Source organism: Pseudorasbora parva, chromosome 13, assembly GCF_024679245.1.
Source record: "Pseudorasbora parva isolate DD20220531a chromosome 13, ASM2467924v1, whole genome shotgun sequence".
NCBI lineage: Eukaryota > Metazoa > Chordata > Actinopteri > Cypriniformes > Gobionidae > Pseudorasbora > Pseudorasbora parva.
The window spans coordinates 18,548,626-18,575,888 of record NC_090184.1 but is presented as its reverse complement, the minus strand read 5'-3'; the positions used below and the strand labels follow the sequence as shown (position 1 = coordinate 18,575,888).

Sequence of the window (27,263 nt, the reverse complement as noted above, 5' to 3'; positions counted from 1 at the left end):
GTGAGTGTGTGTTGCTATTCTTGGCATCTTTTGTGCCCATTCTTCTCTCCTGACAGCTTGCATCACCCACTGAAACTATACACCTGTGTGGAAAGTTGTAGCACAGTGTGTTTCACCCACACAAAATTACATGGTACGGTCAACCATAAAAAAATAACACCATTGCCTTCGGCGCGTGGTTCGATGTTCCTGATTTAACAACCTAACTTGTGATTTATGACATAGTCCAAAGCCCTCAAGACAACCACATAGGTGTAATAATAGGCCGTGTACCAGCGTGTGTGTGTTGCGGTTGCACGGCTCTAAGGTACTGTTTAAACTCACGTCACTAAATAAAAAACACGGGTAACCCCAACGACCACGTGCCGGTGGGAAAAGAGATGAGAGCGCGTCAAGACCCATATTTGGAATGTCGGTCTAAGTCAACGGCCATATATGGTGCTTCCGTACGTGACGTCTGTTCCTTATGTGGAAAACGAAGGCGTGGCTGTGGCGGAGGAGACTCGATACAAATACTGTTTCCAACCCCGCCTGTACGATAGAATCACATCTGCTGACAAATAAAGGACTTTAAAACTAAGCTTTGACGAAATACAGACGAATATTACATGACATTTTTTTGTTAAAGACTAAATTATTCGATGCAATAATAGCCTACTGTGAAAACACATCAGGCCTCTACGGACAGAATATTGTTTTGTCATCTATTTTTGTTATTGTTTATAGTACTTTATTTCCAGAGAGCAACATAGCATACGTTCCCATATATTGAACGCGCTTGTTAATGCTGTGAAGAATATCCGTTTATTCACGACTGTTGTTTGTCTAGAGAGGTCATGGGTATCGGCGACCCTCTTGAGATCTCAGGCAGTGAGTTAGTTCACATTTTGCGGACTCCCTCCGAGCTCTTTGCGTCCGGGGGATGCATCGTGTTGGACTGTCGACCTTTTCTCGGCTTCTCCCGAGCGCACATCCTAGAGTCCCGCAACGTCAACTGGAATTCCATGCTGAGACGGAGGTCCAAGAGCTCCGTGGTGTCTCTGGAATGGCTGGTGGCCGACAAGTCGCTCCTGGCCCAGCTGCGGAACGGGGACTTCTCTCCGGTGGTGGTCCTGGATGAAAACAGTCGGTCAGTCAGGGATTTGAAGAGCGAGAGTCTGGCCAGTCTCCTCATCAGTGCCCTTCAGTTAGAGGTCCAGTCTGCTTCGACGCACATATGCTTCTTACAAGGTAAAGTTCACAAAACTAGAAATGTTGTCATTGTTTTTTTTTGGGAATACTTAAATTAAGCTAAATTGCTATAATTTATGTATTTATTTTATACACAAAAATGGTTTGGCTGCAATATTAACTGACAATATGATTTAATATGACTTAACCTGACATGCTGTCATTCGTTTTGGGAAAAGTTTATTTTAGGTATAAATGTTGCTATATTTTATGTTGCTATATTTTATATTTCTATAAATGTATTTACAATGTATTGTTTGCCAGGTGATCTAAAACGTTCAAATATGCTAACATTTGAATGAACTGGAATGATGTATGATTTAATATGACCTGGAAAGATGAACTTAAATCAATAAATTGTATTTAGCTCATGTATATAAATGTAGGCTACTGTAAAAAAAATTGTAAAAAAAAAGTAGTAAAAAAAAGTAAATATAATATTAAACAATATAAATGTACCTTATTTTAAAGTGTTTTACATTTTAATCAGTTATTTCTAATCAAAAATGGAATTTGTTAATGTAAATTTTTGCCTATTAAAAATTGGGAAGATGTTTGCTTGCTCCACATTGTAAACATAAAATAATTAATTTTTAAGTTATGACAACTTTTTTTCATTGCTTTGACTCATCAAATTATACAAGTAATGTAATGTAATTTAAGTTGAAATGACATAAACATCCAAGTTGATTGTACTTAAAGTGCATAATTATTATTGAAATGTACAAAAAATGATAACAAAATGTTTTCTTTGACCCTTTCTAGGTGGATTTGACGGGTTCTTTGCACTTTATCCAGAGCTCTGCTTTACCACTCCTGTCATGTGCTCAAATTATCCTGCCCTCAGTGAGCCAGAGCACGTTGTGTCCGGAAGAAAGACTCCTCTCTATGACCAGGTTGGCTATTAGAAATCTCGAAATCATAATGAATTATTCAGTGACTTTTTCTTCCCACAATACCTTTTGAGTGCACTCATTGATTTTGATCCGTTTTTGATTACCAGGGTGGTCCAGTTGAAATCCTCCCCTTCCTCTTTCTGGGCAGCGCGCATCACTCGTCCAGACGGGAGACTCTGGAGCGATGTGGGATCACGGCCGTGCTCAACGTATCCTCATCCTGTCCGAACCTGTTTGAGGAGGAACTTCAGTACAAAACTCTGAAGGTGGAGGACAGCCTGGCCGCAGACATACGCGTGCTCTTTCCAGAGGCCATCCACTTTATCGGTAAGCCCTAATGGTAAAAAGTGATATCAGAATCCTTAAATTAAAATAACGATGAGCTAAACTAACGCTGGCCATCATTACACCTGCAGATTCGATAAAAGAGAGTGGCGGACGAGTGCTGGTCCACTGTCAAGCGGGAATCTCCCGGTCAGCCACCATCTGCCTGGCGTACCTCATACACGCTCGACGTGTGCGTCTGGACGAGGCCTTTGACTTCGTGAAACGTCGCCGACAAGTCATCTCACCCAATCTAGCTTTCATGGGCCAGCTTCTGCAGTTCGAAACGGATGTTTTGTGTCCCTATTCTGTACTAGACAGAGAAAACAGCGGCACTGCGTTTTAGTGTCAGTCAAGAATTCTTGAACCGGCCCCACAAACTTTCAAACTGGTTGCCGCTTTAACCTCAAAGACTGTGACAAATCTACAAAGGTGCTTAAAGGACGTTTTGTTCAGTGCTATGGGTGTACAAACGGACATGTGAGACTCTTAACAAGGAGACCAAATGTGGCATCTCACCCTTTAAATGAGCATAACTCAACTTGTTTGGGTAAAGTTGTCGACGCCATCAACTGACTACCTGTTCTTTATTGTTTATGGCAATACAAACTATAAATAGTTGCCGTTTCCGAACAACAATGGCGTCGCTGACACATCGCTACACCCAACTGCCCTCACGGAAAATGTATAGTCACATGTCATTGTGACATTGTGTACTTGACAACTACTGTGATCTTATAATATCAGCCCAAGATAACTTATCTGAGATATTGATGAAGACTAACAACTTCTGTCCTGCCAAAGCTCTTTTGCTAAGAGCAGTGTAGTCTACTAAAGCATTTCGTTTTCATTTAGCCTTCAACAATAGTATATGTGTAGGACGTATGTCTGCAGATCCTCATGTTGCATCAGTCAATGTTCCATTTGACTGCAGTGACTGATGCTGTGACCATATATGGCTGTGATGTGTGGTTTGTCTTCTGTGTGGTAAATGTCAAGTTTTTCCTTGAAGTTAGTCTAATTGTCAGTCTCAAGCAAGCTTTTTAAAGGGCAAAGACCTGACATACTGTGATCCTAGGTCATTTTAAAACTAAGTTCGGTTGTGTCGCGATAGATGAAGGCACTAAAGCCGTTTGCTGATGTATTTTATTTTTTTATAAAGTGTTATTTTATTTCCTTTGTTTTTGTGAATATTTATTTATCTATTTTCACTCAAGCAATGCACTTTAAATTAAAATTGTTTTGATAAGATCTTTTGTAAGCTATGTGGTTCACTCATTTCAATATGTAAATAAACTGATGGATTCATTTGTTTAATGCAGTACTGAATGTAGTTTTCTTTATAATCAAATAAATCATAATTTTTTTTATGATTTCACCGACAGATTCTGGCCTCAAGAGCCTCCCAAGCTTCCTTTTAGAAGTTATGTCCAAATTATCAGAAATTATTAAATATGGAAATCCCTCAGTTTGCTGATCAAGATATGTTACTTATCAATTTTGAAATTATACAAATATTTTTGTGGAAACCGTAGTACATTTTAGGACCCTTAGATGAATATAAGCTCAAAGGAGAAGCAGTTATTTGAAATAAAAATCACGGATCTTAATCAATTTAAACTGTCTTTGCGTCTCAATCAGCTCCCTAGTTCAGTTGTCAGGGCACTGATCAGGGAGTCAGCCCATTGACTTATGTCCTGATCAGTGCCCTGACTAGTGAACTAGGGAGCTCATTGAGACGCAGGGCTTGTTAAAGGCTTGTTAAGTTTCAGTTTCTTAAAAACAAATCGTACTGACTTCAAATATGACATTGCAAATGTCTTAGTTTATTTTACATTGTCACACAATAGTCCTTGGCATATGCCTACATTCAAGATCTGTCCTTGCTCACTGCTGTGGTAATATAAAAAAAAATATTAATGTGGGAAATGACCACTTTTTGGTTTGTTGGTTTGGCCACGATACAAACAGCGGAAATCTTTTACAACAGCGCCATCTGCTGATTGTTCGAAGCAAAAGCCGTTGAAAGTACGTTCACCTCCAAAATGAATATTTTGTCATAATTTCCTCACCCTTAAGGTGTTCCAAACCTGTATGCGTTTCTTTCTTCAGTTGAAGACATAAGAAGATATGCTGAAGAATGTTGGCAACGAGACTTTGATACCGTCAACTGTCAACATTCTTCAAAATCTTCGTTTGAGTTCAACTGAGGAAAGAAACTCGTACCGTTTTTTAACAACACGAGGGCGAATAAATGATGACAGAATTTTCATTTATGATGAATCACTGTAAGATGAAACTGAACACCTACACAAGCGTTAGTCTTTCAGTTCCATTATCAACAATCAAAAGGGGAATCTTTTTGTACTGAAATGTAAACACGGACTGTAACATATAGGCTACTTGCAGTGCATTACAGTATGCGTAGCAGTAAAGAGTATCATTCTTGTTTTGTAAAGAAATTTTACCAAAGAAAAAACATAATGTAACCCAATGTGAAAGTTTTATTTAGGTCTGTGTTTTATGAGGGACAAAGTCTGTTGGCTGAAAACCCTGGTTAGTATAACGGAATAATGAGTTGATCTGAGACATGCATGACATGTTCTGGTAGTTTTCATGCATTTTGAATGGGAAATGAACTGCTGTGCCAAGATGAAAATTGGTTAGGAGGACTGTGTGAAGAGTTTTGATAAAATGACCAAAGTATTGATAAATGTGTCCTAGGTTTGTTAAAAAAAAAAAAAAAAAAAAAAGTACTACAGAAAAGGGGCTTTTATTATTATTATGCTCCCATGCAGGGGGCCTTTCCATGTGGAGTTTGCATGTTCTCCCCGTGTCTGTGTGGGATTTCCCTGGGTGGCTCTGGCTTCAACCCATAATCCAAAGGCATGCATATATCAATTGGATATCTGTGTGAGACCTTAGATGGATTGGTCAACAATTCAGGGTGTTTTCCTGTCTTCGATTTGCAAATGTGTTGAAGGTGGGCAAATACCAAAGAAGAAGCACAGCAAGAAATAGAGGGGACTTTAGAGAGTTGTGTGTGATTCATCAGCAAATCAAAGATAAAAAAAGTAAAGAGCTTGTGGGGTGATTGTGCTACAGAAGGTCATTGCTGCCTACAGCCATCAGTATCTACAGCTCTTTCATTGTGAGCGTGCGGGCATGGAAAACACTGATTTGTTTAGATTTCTGCCAGCTTTCTAAACACTTAAGGTGAAAAATAAAAACAGATTGTGGTTGCCCATGTGAGACAGATCCTGTGATGAAAACACTGGTCGGGTCATGCATTAACTCTCCCTTAAAACTCAAAACATCTCTGGTGCAACGCTATCTGCCAAACATTTGAACTTATTTGCTTGCTGTGGCAGTTTTAAATCGACATTTTAATTAGATTCAGCCTTAACTGTTATAAAATTCCTTCATTGTCGTTTGGGGGGCTTATAATTACAGTTACAATTTACCCAGTAAATATTTTGTCTGTTAGAGCTATGACACTGTGACTAAATCATATCCGCACTTTTCAATTGATGCCATTATTCTGACAGCAGCACCTAAACAAATCATTTAAATAATGCTTACGAGTGGCTATGGGGATATTGGCAGTCTTGTCAGCTCCAGCGCGCTTTGTCAGCGAAGTGAATTGGAAAATCTGCATGTTGTCCGGGGGTTAATTCTGTTTGTGAACTCTCTTGCAATCAGCTTGCTCATAACAGCAGGAACATGATGTAAAGTCACAGTGGGTTTGCTTTTGTTGTTGGGAATCGAGGTTGTTTCAAATAACTCTCTCCGCATGCTTTTGCTTTCATTGCCATCAGAAACAGCAGAATTAACAGTAGAAGCATGACACATCCGTAATCTCCCTCATTCTCTCTTTTAAACAAAGGTTAAAAAGAAAAAATTCTAAATAAATGTTGTTTTTATACATCTAGCTAATCAAATTAAAATGTACACTACAAGGCCGTCTGTTTTCCACCGATAGGATCCGCAGACGTGTTCTCAAAATGGTATAAAAAGAGTACTTACAGAATAATACAGTTATAAAGAATATACTTAAGTGAAATGTTTTCTTAAACATGTTGCATGTTATTTGCAATTAAATAAAAATGGATTATAGTTTAAATTGTAAAAGCTTTTTTGACATAAGACTTGGGTTAGTTCACCCAAAAATGATTTACTCACCCTCAAGTCATCCTAGGTCAGGGGTAGGCAAGTTCGGTCCTAGAGAGCCGTTGTTCTGCAGAGTTTATCTCCAACCTTACTAAACCACCACAGTATAAAACTCATGGCTCTTCCTGCATTACAGCATTAAGCATGTCACCATTGTTGTGATTTATATGCTGATTCTCCCTAGAATGGGTTTAAAAATCAGAATTCAGAATGTCTGATCTGTGGCAATAATTTTGTTGTCCATAAGGGGGCAGCGCTTACCACAGGTTTGTAAAAGAACAAAGTAGGCCCTATCTATCTATCTATCTATCTATCTATCTATCTATCTATCTATCTATCTATCTATCTATCTATCTATCTATCTATCTATCTATCTATCTATCTATCTATCTATCTATCTATCTATCTATCTATCCATCCATCCATCCATCCATCCATCCATCCATCCATCCATCCATCCATCCATCCATCCATCCATCCATCCATCTATCTATCTATCTATCTATCTATCTATCTATCTATCTATCTATCTATCTATCTATCTATCTATCTATCTATTTTTTTTCGCACTGAAAATACTGCAACTCATTGGACCCTTTTGACATAACGTCCTGTCTCCTTTACTAAAATCACGACGGTAACACAGGTGATCCAGGAAACAGAAATTCACCGATCCTAATGGATACGCTTGAAGGGCTTCTAAATTGCGATTGGGTATATATTGCACTTTATCATCTGAAGAGAGCATTAAACCACTTGATCTTTATGAAATGAAGCGCGAATACGGTGCGGAGGAAGCGCTCGATTGTCACGAGTCCTTTTACGCACGAGAGCGCAGTCTGTGCTTAAACTTTTAAACGTCCCAAACATGCCTCTGTTGCTTTTACGCTCCACTTACTTTTTAATTTGCTGTTTTTTTGTTGTATGCAGCCAGGAACACAACGACCAAATTTATTTCTGCAGTTTACGCACCACAAACTGCAAAACAACCTTTAATTTCCCATATAGTCTATATGATGCTTTACAATCCTGTTTGCGGTGGTCGAGTTAATGTAAACGAATATATAGCAACATTAATCATGTACTCTCCATAATGTAAATATCATTAATCAAAACCATTACCTTTATCCATTTTGCATAACCTACACGCTGTTTGAATTGTTGACCTCTCCAAAATGTATCATTTTAATTGCTCCTACTACACGCCTGTATTTGTTTTATGCTTGGCAATAGAGTTTTATGATAGGTCAGGCTTTTAAGTGGGAGGGAAGAGTTGTCTCATGACGCCCGTCCTGACATCACTTATACTGGGGTACTGAGGAGAACCGCTGCGTAGATATGAAGCCAGAGCGGCTCGCGCGAGCCGCACCGATACCTAAAACTGTCACTGAGGTAATACGCGAGGCACGCAGGAGGCATTTAACTTGCTGAATGAGATACTGTGACTAAAACGGGAGAAACACGGAGGGAGACGGACGACAAACTGTTCTCAGACATACTTCTTTTTAGTGCTTGGACATACTAGGCGAAGTATCTGGCGTGCCTCTGATTCTTTATTATGCCGACTTTCTACACTCAGGAATGTAACAACGACACAACTACATCAGACTCCATCATTTATCAGGGTAGTTGTTGCGCTTAAATTCGCTTTGCAAACTTGTGAAAACTGTGAGGGGAAACTGGCACATCGCCGCGCGCTGCAGCTTGCTCTCTGGAGATTTATATTTAAAGCCTCGCGCTCCGTGGAGGGTTGTGCATCTGGGTAACCTACATTTAAGCATTCCAACATATTTGTTTTGTAAGAACTTGTTATGAATTTATACCATTTTTTATTCTTAACGTGATTATTTAAAGTGTTATAATTGAATAACTGCTTTCCAAATAATTCACAGAAGCACAATTTTAGCCATTTTTCGGTCTTTGCCACTCGTATTTTTGCATTGCTTCTTTGTTTTCTGTTTTTTTCCCCCTCACATTTTCTTTTGTAAATTTTAGTTAATCAAAACTAAATTATAAGCTAATTCGTTCGATTTAATCTGGTATTTAAATTATTTGATGGTTGTACTTTATATTAATGCGCATGTTTAAATGTTCCGAAACTCAGATGACGTTTATTGCATTTTTTAACGGGACGGAAAGTAATAAAGTACCAACACTCGGAGAGATGTGACATAACAATGGCTGCCACATATTTACTGCAGTTAGAGATGTATTCATTCGTTTATACGTAAGGGGGTTTATACGTTAAGAGTTTATTTAATTTAATATTTAAAAAAATATCTTCTAAGTTCTTACAGTGAGAAAAAAAACAAAACAAAAACAAACAAAAAAAAACAGCTGAACGAAATTTTTCAAATTATTCTACCCACATTTGGATTAGATAGAGAAGATTAGTGCACGTGCACACTCAGTGGCAGGGCACTGGCAGTCATGGATAGCGCGTGCTCTGCAGGAGCGGGTCTGCCTGGCCACAACATCAACGGCACCGGAGGCACGTCTTCACCCACTTGTAACCAGAGTATGATAAAGCTCGCCCCGTACTCTCCAGAAGCCACAGCAGTCTTTGCAACAGCCATCACGTTGATGATTGTCATCACAATTGTGGGCAATATTTTGGTCATCATCGCTGTTTTAACCAGCCGTTCACTTCGAGGACCCCAGAATCTCTTCTTGGTCTCCCTTGCGGCTGCAGACATCTTGGTAGCCACCCTAATCATTCCATTTTCACTGGCCAATGAACTGATGGGCTACTGGTATTTCCGCTCCGTATGGTGTGAGATTTACCTGGCGTTGGATGTGTTGTTCTGCACTTCGTCTATAGTACACCTGTGTGCCATCAGTCTAGACCGCTACATGTCTATCTCACGTGCTGTCACATACGGTGCAAAGCGGACGCACAAACGCATTAAATGTGCAATTTTGGTGGTGTGGCTGATCTCAGCAGTCATCTCCTTTCCACCGTTACTCTCCATGAACAAGAATAAAGGTGGTGCTGGTTCAGATGACCTGCCACAGTGTCGGCTCAACGATGAGCGCTGGTACATCCTGTACTCTACTATCGGTTCCTTTTTTGCTCCTTGTCTGATTATGATCTTAGTCTACATGAGGATCTACCAGATTGCCAAGCAGCGCACACGGTGTCCACCAGGGGAACCCCGCAAAGAGGTCCCAGTAAATGCCGCAAGCCCTCAGCACAAGGTCCACGAGGAGGGTCTACAAAACGGAAGAGGAGATGAAACGCCCGCTACCCTACACAAAAACCCTAGGCCTCCAACTCTGGCTGTGTCCCAAGTGGAGTCCGCCCAGCAGGCAGAGGGCACCCCGATTGCCAACAACCTTTTGCAAGCCCCTTCCATAGCCCTTACACCAACCTCACTGTGTCCCTCCCCATCTCCTTCAAATTCATCTGAAATGGCTCCTAAAAAGCCTAAACTGGGAAAAAAGGCAAAGAAGATCAAGAAAAAGCCTGACAACAATAACGGCGAGAGCATGAGCTCTGACTCGGACACAGAACAAGGTGGGAGAGGGTTAGAGGTCCCTTGCACTCCGAGCGTGACGCCTAGCGGCATCCATTCCCCCGCCACTATTCAGAAATACAGAGACATGGTCGCCACCGCTAAAGGCGCCAAGCTGGTGTCCCGGAGGACGAAGCAGGAAGGAACGCCCAACTCGGCACGGCGCAAGGCAATGGTGAACCGAGAGAAACGCTTCACCTTCGTGCTGGCGGTGGTAATCGGCGTCTTTGTCATCTGCTGGTTCCCCTTCTTCTTCTCGTACAGCCTGCAGGCCGTGTGCCCAGAGACATGCGCCCTGCCAGATCCGCTCTTTACATTCTTCTTCTGGATCGGCTACTGCAACAGCTGCCTCAACCCGGTCATCTACACCATCTTCAACAAAGACTTCCGCAGAGCCTTCAAAAAGATTCTCTGCAATAACACCAAAGGCACATTCTTCTGAAGCTCCTGAGGTGGATTGCCTCCTCAGACAGCAAATATACAGCTATTCAGAACACGGACTAAAAGAAGCACAATAACGGTGCTGTTGCGATTTAAATGAAGGGTTTTTTGTGCTGCCCGGTGAACGAAGGACACCATGCGACTCAAATGACTATTACATCCAGGTTACCGCCCCAGTCTTCGGATTCCTAAATTTGTGCCATAAATGGGGCTAATCCAAAAATAAATCCGAAAAATCAAGGCTGAAAACAAAAACAATTTATTTAGACTATCGCACACCTGCGAGGACAAGCCACAGCACATGGACCTCAATACAAAGGTTATTGTTTTTTTTCTTCTGTCATCTTGCTTTTCTAAGAACACGAGCCCTTGGGGGTAACGCAAAAGCGGATTTCTCTAAGGATCTCAAAGGTACACCATTCAGAATCTATACGTACAGCTTTTCCATGCTGACTGGTCTACCTGATGCCTACATACCATTGCTCCCGCGGAACAAAGTGGAAAGACACAAAATTCTCTGGTGGAAATCCTTGCCTGGGGCAATGTGTATGAAATGAGCTGACGCAGGTTTCTCAGATTGAACATTAAGCCTTCTAGTTACAGATCCCCCTCTAGAGCAGGGCCGTCGGGGAGGTTTCCAGTCATGCTTTGATGCAGAAAAGCTCTGTGAATACAGAACACCTGGCATGGATGGGAGAAAGCTGTCTTTATCTCGGACTGGCTGCCAATAGGCTTTAAGATAGCAAAATGTTTATTACGTGAACTTTTGATATGTATCAAGACAAATGGTCTTTTTTTAAATATGATAAGACTCTTTGCATCATCATCATCATCATCAAAAAAAAAAAAAATGACTAGACTTTAATGACTTTGTCAGATGACACAAACACCTCCTGATTTCACTGGAGGTGCTCTTTCTGACTTGGTTCGGCACTTTTCTTTGTATAAAAGAACAAATGATCCTTTGTTGGTGAACACTGATCTACTGCACCCTAAATGTCTGAACAGTCAGCAGGGTGATACTTTGGGACTAAGGGCTGATAGCAGAGATGCTTTCTATTTCTTTGGTCATTGTCTTTTTTGCTAATGATCCCCATTGTGTGTGTGTGTGTGCGTTTGTGTGTGTGTGCAGAGCAAATATTGTTTGCTGATTGCCGTGTGTGTTTGGAAATGTATGCTGTGTGTGAGAGGGTGTGCGGATGTTGTTGTACGGAGGTTTCTTTGCATAAGCGATGGTGTGTGAGTTCACATTCCTCCCCTGATTCCAATGGCACCAGTTCAACTATATATGTATGTGCTTGATAAATGTGGCTGGTTTGCCATATCTGCCAGTGCTATGATTCAGCTACTTCTCGTGCCAATGCTTTTACATGTTTTGCTGCTAAACTCAGTTAGTATCTTCTTAAACCAGAGTTTATTTCAAAAGAATCATTATTTTGAACAAATCATTTTGAGACATTTATGAAATGAGGCAAATCTAAGAGCTGTAAATTATTATGTGAATGATTTTGTATTTATTTATCCTATTTCCTATTGTTTCCCCCTTTCCAATGCTTTGCTTTTTTTCCCCCCAATGGGAAAAACAGACATTAAGAGTTCAGTTTTAGCTACGACACAACTGAAAAACCCTCTACTGTACTTTTCTTTTTTTGGTATGACTTTTTTTTGTTTGTTTGTGTCAGAACATTGCATTGAGGCTGCAAATTTAAAAGCTTTGTGACTGACAGGATCCTGGTAACTGTATTCCTTTTGCTTCCTTAACTCCTTTCTTCGGTGTAATGATGTTGGTTTTCCACTGCTCTTAAAAAATAAAACCGCTGAGCTGTGTGTGCCAACTGACTCATTGTTGTAAGAGAAAAATGACGGCGCTTTATACAGATTAGCAGATTTTATCTCGACAGACGTCATTGGTACATTGCAAAATTAGAAAATTAGTTTTTCTAACGGAAAAGGCTTTACGAGAACCAGGCATTTCAAAATTCCTTCTCCAAAGCAAAATTGTCTGCAGATCCTTGTTTCTATGAGTCAAACATGTGGAATAGACAGCACTAACTTAACTTTCCTTAGTTATTTGTGCGATTTTTATACAGATTACTGTATAATGCAAATGTACAAGCAACTATAGATATTTTATAAAGAGGAGATTTGTGTTCAAAATGGATGCTGATACAGTTGGGTAAACTCCCTTACCAGTCTCCCTTAAAGGAATAAGGGATTCACTTTCAAATTAAATTAAGGGATTCACTTCATAATGAAAATTTCTGATAATTTACTCACCCCCATCTCATCCATGTCTTTCTTTAAGAAATTACCTTTTTGAGGAAAACATTCCATTTTTCTACACATAATGGACTCCAATGACAAACAAAATGTTGAAGGGCTTCAGAGGCTCTGCACGATCCCAGCTGAGGAATAGGGTCTTATCTAGCGAAGCCAAATGTCATTTTCAAGAAATAATTAACATTTATATACTTTTTTAACCTAAATTGCTGATCTTGCGCTGCTCGGCGACGTGCTACTGATTGCGCAATCGAGTCGGAAAAGTCACACTAGATGTATGTGAAAGTACCACCTATAGCGAACATGCAAAGAATAATACAGAGCAGCCCAAGATGAGTAATTTAGGTTAAAAAGTATATACATTATTTTTTTTTTAAATGATGATGCTTTCGCTAGATAAGACTATTTCTTGTCTGGGATTGTGCAAAGCTTCTGAAGCCCTTTGAAACTGCATTGATTTTGACCTTCAACATTTTGGTTGCCATTGAAGTCTATTATATGCAGAAAAATCCTGGTATGTTTTCCTCAAAAACTTAATTTCTTTTCGACTGAAGAAATAAATACATGAACTTCTTAGATGAGATCGGGGTGAGTAAATCATCAGGAAATGTTCATGTTGGAGTACTTTAATCCTTAAAGGTCAATTTGACACCCTTCCAATCCTTTAAAAAAATAATATTCGCAGGCATGATTGCATTAGGAATGGTGAATTTTCTGAACACAATACAATGGGATTGAGGATTAATACTGGACTGAGTTTAATACTTCAAATGCAAGTTCAGCTTCTTTGAAGGTAATTGCCTTTTTTTCTTCTTCATTTTTTTTTTTATCAAGACAACACTTTAAAAATGGAATGGAAAATAGGCCTACAAAGTTTTAATATGTATTAATGTGTATTTTACAAGATAAATGGCAGACTCTGAAATCAAACAGAGACGGAAATTAATTTCTGGTAATTGCAGGAAGATGCTGTATTTAATAATTGATGTGGTCTCCACATGAAATGTGTAAATAATTTTGTATGGATTACAAGCCTACCCTTTTCCCTTAGAACCTACCTGTAAGGTCATGCTCTAGCAGAGCCTCAAACTCTTGATTGCATTGCTTTTACTTGAAGAAATTGAACTCATCCATCTGCAAATATGGAAATGTTGTCCCAGAAAAAATGGCATCTTTCCCAAAGCATCGGGCTGTCTACTAAGAACATATTTCAATTAATCAAAATAAATGTTGCTGGCAAAATTCAGAAACACACAGACACAAAGTCTAGTTAAAGCAGGAACTGAAAAGTTTGGGAAAATTTGAGACCTACTTTTTAAACAGCAAAATTTAATTAGCGGTTGAGTAAGAGCCTGGCAGTGTGGGATAGCTGTAAGAGGACAAGCAAACACGTCTTTGCATCCAAAGCCCAAATCCAAAACACCCAATTTGCAAAATAAAATAAATGAGCTGTATTTATGCCTGCTGGGGCACTCTTGGCCTAATGGGTAGAGAGTCAGACTGGAAACCCAAAGGCTAGTGGAAAGAAATGGCTAAAGTGCCTTGTATGGCACCTTACCCCCAATTGCTCTTTGGGCGCCACAGCAAAAATGGCTGCCCAAGGTTGGATGGGATATATATATATATATATATATATATATATATATATATATATCAAACCTCAATCTTCATCATGAAATGTTTACACAGTTTGTAAGATAACGTATAATGTACATCCGGGATAATGTACATCCAGAAATGTATAATCAGGACTTATTTTCTGGTAATACACATTATCTCGCTTATCGCCTTCCGCAGATTATGATCTTATGATTTTCTCTCTTGCCAAAGAACAAAATAATGGACACAAAGTGTTGATTTTAGTTTTTTTTTATCTTACTAAAAGCACAAAGCTTCCGCAAAGTTTGAACAAGACGGACATTTGAAATCTCCATGAAATCAAAAACCTTTTTATTCAGTTTTTGTTATAAATTATTCGCCCATATATATATATATATATATATATATATATATATATATATATATATATATATATATACCATCATAATCTTTTATCAAACTTTCAATAACTTTCTCTCCCTCTTGTTATGACAATGATGATGATGATGATGATGATGATGATGATGATGATGATGATGATGATGATGATGGTGTTCTTCTTTGTTGTGTTTTCTGGCATGAGAGCGGGACAACCTGTTACTACATCACAGCAATAGCAAACCACATCCATCCAACAATCCAATTGATTCTCGTTGTCTCAAAGTCCCAAACTACATTTATTCTTGCTCAAGAATTTGTTTTGCTTGAATGTATTTAACAATAGAGAAGACAAGACAAAAAAGATAGACCATTTGTAAGCTTACTTAACAGTGAAAACAATGCATATCACGCATGATTCTTCAAAGAAATCTTGACAAATCAAGGTTTAAAACAAGCAAATCCAGTCAACCTATATACAGTGCTGGTTTAAATCCTTCCATATTTCTGCATATATATACTTAAACCAGCACTGTATATAGAGGTTGACTAGATGTGCTTGTTTTGATCCCTCTAATATGCAAATTTTTCAATAAATGAAAAAAAACTATTGTTTTTAATATATATATATATATATATATATATATATATATATATATATATATATATATATATATATATATATAATCTGAAATTAACATTTTGCTTTTATATTTATCATTTTTATTTCATTCCCATTTTAAACCTGTAAGTTACAGTGTCTTTTAAACCCTAACGCTCAAAACAATTAAATGGTTTGAGTAGTGCCAACTCAAATTAAACTAATTAGTTCAAGCAAATTAACTTTTATGAGTATCTAGAACTTTTTTTTTTTTGAGTGTTTTGAACGTGTTTCTTATAATTTAGACAAGCTTAAATTTAGCTTATATCGGGCTGGGATTTTGATTTCACAGCAAGCTTTGCCAGGACACTCAAAAGGGAGAGTAAATGCTAAAATAATTGATGTTATATAAGGTTTGTGTGTGTGTGTGAGAGAGTGAGAGTGAGAGTGAGAGTGAGAGTGAGAGTGAGAGAGAGAGAGAGAGCAAGGGGTTAATCAACCCGATCACACATAAATGCGTATAAATAGTATTAATGTCGTGTATTAATAAATAGTGTGCAATGTCGTGGAATGTATACGCCAAAACTCATTTTGGCGTGCATATGATACGCTGTTTTTCGCGTGCATATGATACGCACTTTATGGCGTATATATGACACGCGCTTGGGTAGGTTTAGGGTAGTGGGGCGTATATATGACACGTGCTTGGGTAGGTTTAGGGTGGTGGGGTGGGGGGTTCGTATGTATAATACGCCATAAAATGTGTCTCATATGCACGCGAAAAACAGCGTGCCATAGACACGCCAAAATGAGTTTTGGCATATACATTCCACGACATTGCACACTCGTACTATTCATACGCATTTTTGTGAGAATACCCTGGGTTAATATAAACATGGAGAATGTTAAATGTTTTGATATGTTAGTTTATAAAAGTTGAGTTTTTTTTTTTTATTATTGGATGGGGTCACCTTTATGGTCATGAGTAGAGCATGAGCTTAGTTTAAGAACAGATATATGTTAAATGTTTTATATTGCTGTACTCATCCAGCAAGTGCTATACTGTACTAATGCTATCAAAGCATTCTGTTACCAATCAGCCAGCAAACAAGGTAGCATTCATTGAATTAGCTAGTTTAAGTTATCCAAGCTTCCAGTACTAAACATATTTAAATTGATCATTTAAATTTAAATGTATGAATTAACTTACTCAAAGTAAAGAGCAGTTAAAATGTATAAGTACAAAATAAAAATATGCACGTTCTGTTCTCTTAAACTTTAATTTCTGATTTAAAAAACATATATAACCAACGGCTTCAATTTGCTTCAAATAAAAGTTTAAAATTTTGTGTTTAATCTACATTTATTTGTAAATGATTTTCACAATACATTGTTTCAAATTACAGAAACTGCTTGTGATCATTACAATTTAGAGTGATCTGTTAGATGGCTGTGTCCAAGTAATGTATTTCAGAAATACATATGTGAATCTCACAGTTAGCTAACAAAGTACTAATTCACATTTAGGTTGGTTTAGTTTGGCTGGTGGGTTTTCATAAATTTATCCCTATGGGAAAAATGAATGCTTCCAGAGCCAATGCCACTTTAAAAAAAGAAAAAAAGACAGGCACTGTTGCATCTGTCACAATATCACACAAGCAAAAATGTTGTGTTAAGTCAGCAGGACAATTCATACACAATATTGTCATTCAGCCTACTTTGTCTATTTTTGCTCCGCCAACTAAAATAGTTCCACATGCATCTATAAACAATGCACACTGGCTTTTGGTTTCTTTAATAAATCAGTATCAGTTGAGCAAATGATTCATTAACTCACTAATAAAGGCAATATCTGAATTTAAAACAGCATACTTTACTATTTCAGACATATCTTTATAGCAGATTCGTATACTCGATTAACGTTAAAACTCTAAAACAACAGTGGATTGAACATCAACATTTTACATCTAATGTTAAAACGGATGTATTACAAGTAACCTTATAGTCAGCTCAAGAATAATATATGCAATTTTATTCTCAAAAGTTATTTGAAATTCAAGACTTCACACTTACAAATAATCAGATAGCAAATAATATGCGTAGTATGCGTAGTAGTATGCATATTTGGCGTGCTGTCCGAGAAGAGGGCTCCAGGTCCGGTATTTGGCCCAAACACAGAGTACTCCCCCCGTATTTATGGTTAGGAAAGTAACCAAGTGAGTGTGAGGAAGACGGGGTGGTGGAGGGATGCTTAAAAAACTGTCTATGAACATCGATGAGTTGACTGGGTATTTATATAGTCCTTCACTTGTGCTGATTGGTGGACATGTTGATTTCTGGCTGCTGACAGCTGGTAAGAATGACCTATTGATTGCTGATTGCTGCCAGCTGGTTTAGAAGGACATGATGATTTGGATAGATCATTTGAACGTAGGCGATTCCTCTCGAATTTTGTTAATACAACTTAATTTAAAAGAGCGGTTTCATGTTTCTGTTATTCAACTGGTTGAGGTTCATAATGGATATAGCAAGTAGTTAGAAATAAGTAATGCAATACTTTTTAGATAGAAAAGTAATGTAATTACACATTTTTTTCACATGCTCTCAATTAAAGATCACTGCAGTTCCATTTTTCACCACAGATTTACATTGGGAAATCGAGGGGCGCTGTAGCGCTGATGAGGACACAGCACCCTTCATACATGCTACAGAAGCCATATGTAACATTTTTAAATATCTTGCTAACTTTACAGGGTAAATCTTACAACTTCACAGCAAAATAGTCTAGAAATTCTGAAAAATATTTGTTGCAGATTGTTGAACATATTTACAATATATTACAATGTGTTACTGTATGTTATGTAAGATATAATGGACTTATTGAATAAAACTTTCATCAACGAGGTTCATTCTCGTGTTACGCAGCACTTTTGAGCTTCAGCAAGAACCAATGAGGTTCATTTTCATGTTAAGCAGCACATTTGAGCTTTCACAACAACCAATTATGTTTGTTCTCACCTGTCAAGCAGACTTGGCTGAGCTTCTGTAATGTTCGCTGATCAATGTTTATATGTAAATAAAAGCCTACATTAAATTGATCTATATAATATCTAAAATATTTAGACAATTTGGACTAAACCACTAAATTCATATTCATTTTTTAGTTTTACGATTTAGTTTTTTAGAGAATCAAACTGGTTGCGTAGCTGGAGAGTACAGAAAGTCTCTCAGATCATCAAAAGATCCGATGTTGAGCGATGAGCGAAAGTCTTACTAGTTTGTAACAACATGAGGGTGAATAATTAATTACAGAATTTTCATTTTGGGCTGAACAATATTTTTAAGGCAATGACTGACACATTTATATTACTTTCCAAAGAGCTCTGTTATCAGCACCCCATTGGAAAATGAAACCATATGCCAGCTAGCCCAGATCAGATCGGAATGGAACGGTTAAGCAAAGGGGAACAGTTTGGTCCGACGGTGGAAAAGTGGTAGTAGCGGCTCCTGACCATGAATTTAGGGCAGATGCTGGGTCTTAGCACCAGTTTATGACAAACATTTTGTAAGCTTTTGTAAGCGCTAAACACACACAGAAAACTTTTGGCAGGGTGGTGCTCTAATGTACATTGACAGGCTGTAAATTCACATGACATGCGTAGAACGCTATCTTAGAATTTATGTCCTCTAAATGTTGTTTTAAAATATTACAAGTTTGATTACAAAGAGGAATTCCAGTTGGGACAAGAAAGTCCATTCTCATAACAAACATAAAACAAACACACCAGTGAAAGACTATTCACACAAGCACATTTCAAATAAAGGATTTATTTCCATTTATAGTTTCATTCATTTGATACGCTACTGCACATAGGAAGAACAGACATGCCAACTAGTTGCTGACCCGATGAAGTCTAATATATAGCTGAAGCAGATTGATATGGTCTTGGTGAGGTTTATGTAAGGTAACGGCATTCTAAAACAGCCCCAATGGCTTAGAGTGTGCTGCAGTTCCATTTTTGACCACAGATTTACATTGTAAAATTGTGGGGTGCTGTAGAGACAGGGAGGAGATACACACCTGCCGAAGCCATAGGTATTAAATAGGTATTATAGTATTATATATCCTGCTTACCTTACGACTTAAACTAGTCTATAAAATGTGAAAAATATTTGTTGCAGGATTCTGAATTCATTTCCAAATTACCATTGATTCAGAGGTCTATGTTTTGGATGAATATTTTGGTAGGGCACTGCCCCACCTACCCTTACAAGTCATGGCTGAGGGCTGGACATGATTTTGTCCAACGAGGGATAAAATACATCACATGAGGGACTGTAAACAATGTGATAGTATTTGTTGACTTTAATGAAGGAAAACATTTTATGTTAAGCAGCAACATCGTCAAAATGATCCATTTATGCTCTTCATATGATAAGTTCAACAAGTTCAACAAGTTAAACTTCCTCTTAGGAAGTCCCTTATTAACTGTAACCTACTTTCCACTATACTAATCTTAAATCATGTCATTCAAAAAACAAAATTAAAAATGCACCCCCACACACATAAATCATAAAACCCATAGGGGTGTATTTTTTAAAAAGACTGTGTGATTCTGTAAACAAGAGATAATCCATTTAGCATTTCACAGTTTGACCATTTTGCTAAAAACATCTTCATTCTGATATGACAGCAGTGCAGTTTATGTCCTTTCTCCTCTAGTCTTACCCCTGACCCAAATTCTCATCCATGGAAATTCTATGTTCGTGTGATCAAACTATTACATTTGAAAACGGATTAGCAGGACCATGGCTGGGAATGGATGGGAGGAGGGAGGTTTGTTTTTTGGCATAGACAATCAAACAGGAAATACAAAGTGTGTTCAGTCACAGCCTCATCACGTACCACATATCATCATGTCTAACAACTGTATCATAATCCACTGAGAATAGCTCTTTTAGGACAGCACTCAGCTTCAGTAGTGTCTTTGCTATCTGAGCGAAAAGCTAAAAGGACAAGATTTACTAGTGATTCTGTGGCCATTTAAATGCACTTTAAAAAACAAGGCGAAATGATGAAAGATGAAAGAACAAATGGTAATAATATTTCTGTAAGGCCAATGAGCTCCTGGATTGATTAAATTAAAAAAATAAATTAGCATACATCATGAACATCCATTAATTATGAAGGAGATCAAGCACAGTGGCATATTTGTCTGATAAAAAAACAAAACAAAAAAACATAAGAAATGCAGTTCATTCATACAAAGACCCTTCTGATGAGCATGTTGTAAATTTCAGATTTAAAAATCATTTTGATTTTGAGCAATTTGAGCTAAAAATCAAAATTATTTTTAGTCTTCGCTCCCCATGCATCAATGAGCCTTGGCCACCCATGACCCTTGACCCTATATATATATATATATCAGATATCTTTTTTATGATAATTGAAGGTTATTTCTGGTTGTAAAATGTGCAGAATATACACTGTAAAAAATATTTAGAAAACAAGTTACCTGGTTGCCTTAACATTTTGAGTTAATACAATGAACATTTTTTGAGATTCGACAACCTTTATTAAAATATTATTTAAATATTTTGTAAGTATATTGGGTAATTGTGTGTTTTATTTCTGATGACGCAGTGAAACATGCCAAATAGTGCTATTTTCATGATTTATCAAATTTTTTATGTGGTTCAGATGCAATAATATTTTGAGTTTCTATTAATTAAACACATTTCCTTCATTGTACCAACTCAAATTTTTAATTTCAATAAACTCAAAATTTTAAGGCAACCAGGTTACTTACTTTTTTTAAAAGTTAAACCAACACAAAACCATTTTTTTTTTTACAGTGTAGGTATGCGAAGAGCATCTCTGAACGCACAACATGCATGTCGCACCTTGAAGCAGATGGGCTACAGCAGAATTTGGTCATAATTTGGCATAAACAACATGAAAGCATGGATCCCTCCTGTATGGTTCAGTCTGTTGGTGGTGTAATGGTGTGGGGATATTTTCTTGACAAACTTTGGGCCCCTTACATCATTTAAAAGTCACAGCCTACTGTTACTGACCATGTCCATCTTCGGATGGCTAATTTCAGGATAATGCATCACAAAGGTCCGGGCAGTTCTGAAGGAACTGGAGGTCCAACCCAAGGAGTAGCTAATGGTTGTGAGTGTATGTATATATATTTGCGGCAGGGCACATCATCCTGCTGAAAGAGGCCACAACCACCAGGTAATACCGTTTTCATGAAAGGGTGTACAATACATGGTCTGCAACAATGCTAAGAGAGGTGGTACATGTCCACATGGATGGCAGGAACCAAGGTTTCCCAGCAGAACATTGCCCAAAAATTCACACTACCTCTGACAGCTTGCCTTCTTCCCATAATGCATCCAGGTGCCATGTGTTCCCCAGGTAAGTGACACACACACAACTGACCATCCATGTGATGTGAAGAAAACTTGATTCTTTAGATGAGGCCACCTTCTTCCATTGCTCCATTGTCCACGATCATCTTGTCTGTCAGCTCTTCACTCTCATGATGAATGAAATCTGACTCCTGCTGCTGGTGTGTGCAGTGACTCTCGTTCGGCTCATGCTGTATTGAGCAGACACTTTCAGTTTTTAATTGTAGTGTATGTTCTCTAACTAAACTAAATGATTGTATTACTATACAAATTAAAATGATGGTAGGGCGGTGCCACGATGGGCAAGGGATGTAACTGGTAGGCGTGGCTTTGGAGTGGCCTCGTAGGGCAGCAAAGCATTCTGGGAGTTGTTGTCTTTCATCCATATTTCTCAGTCTAGAAGGCATCAAATTCTGGAATAATTTCACATTCATAATTCTACTTGATAAATGACCAAATTTGAATACACATTCATCTTTTCAGCAGTGAAGTACCCCTTTAATTGCAGAGCATATTTGCAATACAACTTAGGGTGGTGTGACTGATTGTCAATTTGAATGATTTGGATGTAAACTGTTGGCTGTTGCACGCAAAAACTGTTGGCAAAACAACAATTTTCAACATTTCTGTGTTTACATTTTTAGCAGTGAGTCTGGAAAGCTGAAACAGTAGCTTGGAGGGCCTGAACTAGAGCCAAAGAAGCACAGATTGCAGTGAACATCATTTACCAGAAGTTTGATTCTCCCATGCACTCACACAGGAAGAGTCACACATGAATATTTATGCTTTGTAGACGTGCCATATCTTTATATAATTTAAAAATAGCTGTTGCTGTTGTGGATAACAGAAACAGGGAGGGTGGATCTGGAAAGTGTGTTTCTTAATTAGAAAGGTTAGATGAGGAAATTTCAGGCAAGTCTGTGAGCTAGGACTAAAGAAAAACCCGGAGAGATGAGAGGATCGACAGAGAGAGACGAGAACAAAAACAGGGATTAAGTCTAAAAGATAGTCAGGAAGCTTGAAGCAGAGAAAGCTCAGAACAGACGGGAAATGAAATGCAATTGGAGTGAGAAAGATCAGGAGGTGGGTTCAAAGAGCAATTATGCACAATTGTGACTACATTCTCCAGAAGAGGGGTAGAGATTCGGTACTAAAACTTTTAAACATTGTATTATTTTAAAACCTTTTTAAGAAATTACAAGTAAAATGAGGTGCTTAATCTTTAGGAAATTGTCATTGTCAATCTCAGAAGTTCAAGCTGATAAATATACAATTAAAATATATGAAGTTATATGAATATTATAATCATTTTATTATTGAACTATCTTCTATGACACATGCAATTTTTTTCAATATTTCTACCAAATTTCAGGACAATTTAAAGGAACACACTGACTTTTTGGGACTTTAGCTTACTCACCATATCCCCCAGAGATAATTCTCATCTCCGTGCATCCCATACTTTGTCTGACTGCTAGCTTTGAACAATATAGCAATCTGCAGTTGTTGTCCTTTCGCTCTTTTATTAAAAAATGCACAAAATCAAACCTTTCTTTGAAATAAAATAATTGAAAGTAGGGGATAAATCACATTATGAAATACATGCTTTTCTCCAAAACAATAATTATTGGCACCCTTTTATTAAATACTTTTTGTAAACTTGTTTTGCCAAGATAACAGCTCTGAGTCATCTCTTATCATGCCTGATGAATTTGGAGAACATCTGACAAGAGATCACAGACATCCCTCCATATACAGAATCTCTCCTCCAGATCTTTCAGTTTCACAGCTCCATGTTGGTGCTTCTTCTCTTCAGTTCACCCCACTCATTTTCTAGGGTCATACCTGTCAACACTCCCGTTTTTGCCGGGAGTCTCCCGTATTTCACACCCATCTCCCGCCCCCTCCCGTTTTGTAATTTCTCCCGGAAATCTCCCGTAATTTGTATGGCCCAAACCTCGTTCTTTGAATAATCACAAATGTGTTATTCCAAGGTTGTTCAGTTGCCAGATCTTGTTTGAAACGGCGACTCATACAATCGACACATTGCACAAATTTCAAACCCTTTGTGGCCTGGATCCTGGCAAACTAGTTGCGCTGTTGATATCTGCGCAGGGCGAGGGAAGTTGAATCAAGCATCATAAGTAGAAACCATGGTAGAAACGAGAGAAAACTCCACTGGTAAATATTTATTTTCTGTAATCCCCTGACTGTTACATTATATGATCACGAGTTTATTCATGCAAATGCTTTTAAACCATTTAAGAGCGACAAGACAAAGAGAATGTGCTGTATGAAAAACTCACACAACGCCCAGATTCAAGTTCTATTTCGCGCTTTAACAAACAATTATGCCAATATACCAGTTTTGTAAGTTTCTTTGTAAGAGCTAGCCTTAAAAAGTTAAATAACATCTTAAATGAGTTTAAAGACGTGTGAGAAAATGAGATGTGTGTGAGATAGGCTACGCATCATGTGCGACAGCGGAAGATCTTTTAAAGTGACAGTAACCACTTATAATGGCAATGTAAAGAACAAAAGTAATTACTCACTAAATATGCTCTGCTCTTGACTAAATAACTTTAGTACCTTTAATAAGGATTAATCTATATATAATTCATAATGTATGTATTGCAAACTGATAACATGTATTTTTCCTACTTCTTGAGCACTGGTACAAATGAAATGTGAGGATTTTATCTGTCCCTATACTACTTCGAGTTATTATGACTTTTGGGTAACATAATTTAAAGTGTCTAGTTTAAAATAAGACCACATTTATGGATATAGACCATAGGGTTTAAGAGCTGCAGACATTTTTATTTGGGGTATGTCATTTTTTAATTTATTTCTCAGGGCAGGGCGAGGGTTAAGAGGTTAATAAATGTTAGTGTGTTATTTCATTTAAGTGTGAATTAAATATTATTTCATAGAGACATCAGAAGCTGTATTACTATCAGTGATACTGGCCTAAAAATATAAAAAGGTTCCAATAAACAAATTTCTATGTTGTTTCTACATTAATTTGGAGCTAATATACATATTATATATATGTTTTAATGGCAATTAATCTCCCGGATTTTGATACCCAAATGTTAACAGGTATGTCTAGGGTTCAGGTCAGGGGACTGGGATCAATCAGCAGTTATTTTACTTCAATGAAAGGTTAGAATTTTGTGATTTCTTTTAAACTAAAAGACAAAAAGGACAAATGATGCAGATTTATTTTTACATCCATCTTTGATCATGTTTACCATGAGTGCCAATAACTAATCTGTATTTCAGACTGAATTAAAAATATCATATTTGTGTTCAGAAGATCAACGAAAGCCTTATGGATTTGGTATGAATGTTTATTTTTCTCTTTAATTGCTGCTCAGTAACATTATTTACATGTCAGACAAAAGTTTGGAAAACAGAACAGATTTTAAAACATGGTTATGCAACATAAACAACCCCTCACAAACTCACTCAAAAATAGTGCCTTGTTTCTAGGAGCCCATATTATTCATGTTTGAGATACTCTAACTGGATGGAATCAAAGTCTAAAGCTAAAAACATCTGAGTCTGTGCCCATTATATACTATGCGATTTTTTTGTGAAATCTGTCAACACTGCCTAAAATCTGCACATGGGCTCTCATTTGGACTGTAAATTGGGGTCACTGTAATTTTTCCAAGAAATACATGTTCCTGGATCAACATTTTATTTTATTTTTTTGATCCTGGAACAAAATTCCTGTTCTGAAACTTCAGTTCAGCTTCAGTTCTCACAAGGAGTTTGTAGTTCTCCCTCTCTCCCCGTCTCGTTTCCTCGCCCTATCGTACATACAATTGTCCCAACAGTTATACCGTTTTCAAGGTCTATCCACGTCATTACTGCAATGTGGATGGTTTTGATTGGCTCAAAGACAATGCACAGTCATGGTAAATTTCCACTCGAGTCAGTTAATCTGATGCACGTTTACACTGACGTGTCACTTGTTGACGCTGTCACCCCAGAATTAGGCCCGTAGTGACCTTCCAGATCTGGAGCAGAACATTAAGTCCACCCAACTCTTAGGGTGCCCATTGTACACCATTCTGATCTGTAACATAGAATATTGCACACATAAACAGATACACAGTCTCTCCAAGGTTGGAGCTGATTAAGCTCCAGTTCTAACCAGTTCTTACAAAAACATACTGATAGCATGTGCTTTCTTTCAGTGAGAGGGACACACAATAGTACAGGCAATATTCATCTTGAGTCTTTAGTGTTTCAGTAAAAGGAAATATAAAAGGAATAAAACATAATAAATTAAATGAAAGACAAATCCATATTTCATCTCTGGAAGCCGGGCTTAGTGAGCAAACCCTGTTACTGCACTCCTGACATGTTAGGGGTGTGTGATACCTCCAAAATCCAAACACATGACCTTGTGTTTAGTGACACATCACACATCTCTAGGCCAGACCCTCAGTCACTCCTCAGAGACCAAATATACACTTTAGAATATAAAAGTGGATAGAATCATTTTAATAATATAGGAAGGTAAATATTGATTAAGGTTTTGATTGTGAAGTTAATTAGGATATAAATATATACAGGTATATTGAAGCGGAAGTGGATTTCAGAATCCCCCTTCACTACCCATAAACCTAACCCTACCCCTAATTTATCCCTAAAATCAGAACAAAAAAAATTCTGAATAACACTGATGAAACTTTGAACACCAAGCCTAAACTTGACATAAACTGTAAACTTGCCCCTCTGATTGGTTAATTGGAATGTTGTTCCGGGATCAACAAAGATGTTCACCATAAATCGGGGAATTAATTTTTTTTTTTTTTCAAGTCAAGTTTTTGCATTTATATTTTTAAGTAGTACATTTAGACTAAAGTTCAAATGTGTAATTAAGTAAAAGTTAAGTAAAATGAACAAAGAAAATAAGGAATTTTAACTTTGCCAGTATAAGTTTCAGTAATTTCTACTTGAAGTTTCTTTGGAAATACTTTTTACTCAAACAATACAACACTGAATTAAAGCATGCTTGTAAAGTGTGTTCACTTAGAAACATCATAATAAATAACATATAGTAATGCAGCACCTGAGCACAGAGACCTCAATACTTTAGTATAAATGTGTTATTTTGAGTAGAAAATTAAAGTAGAAACTCCAGATATCACAAAATGGCAAGTTACTAAACCTAACAACAAAAGCAATGATAAACCAGTTTAAATACAGCTGGAAAACAGGAAAATCAACCTCATTAATTATTCAAATTAGTGATGGGAACACCATCAGAATAATATATCAATATATTATAATATATACAGAATAACATCAAATCATTTTTAATTAATTGTATAATGTTGATATTTACACTTTAATTTCTACAAGCTTGAATTGAGTACTAAATATAATTTC

The 27,263-nt window shown here is 37.5% G+C and overlaps 2 protein-coding genes across 2 annotated transcripts; both read left to right on the top strand.

Moving 5' to 3' along the window:
• Positions 1 to 533: 533 nt before the first annotated feature.
• dusp2 (dual specificity phosphatase 2) lies at positions 534 to 3,767 on the top strand. Its single transcript, XM_067413342.1, has 4 exons — positions 534 to 1,230; positions 1,996 to 2,126; positions 2,234 to 2,453; positions 2,543 to 3,767. The coding sequence occupies exons 1-4, from the start codon at positions 837 to 839 to the stop codon at positions 2,794 to 2,796; spliced, it is 999 nt and encodes a 332-aa protein (XP_067269443.1). The 5' UTR covers positions 534 to 836; the 3' UTR covers positions 2,797 to 3,767.
• Positions 3,768 to 7,946: 4,179 nt separating this feature from the next.
• Positions 7,947 to 12,411, top strand: adra2b (adrenoceptor alpha 2B). The gene has a single exon (XM_067413340.1). It carries the CDS (start codon positions 9,051 to 9,053, stop codon positions 10,575 to 10,577), a length of 1,527 nt encoding a protein of 508 aa, XP_067269441.1. The 5' UTR covers positions 7,947 to 9,050; the 3' UTR covers positions 10,578 to 12,411.
• The last annotated feature ends 14,852 nt before the right edge of the window (positions 12,412 to 27,263 follow it).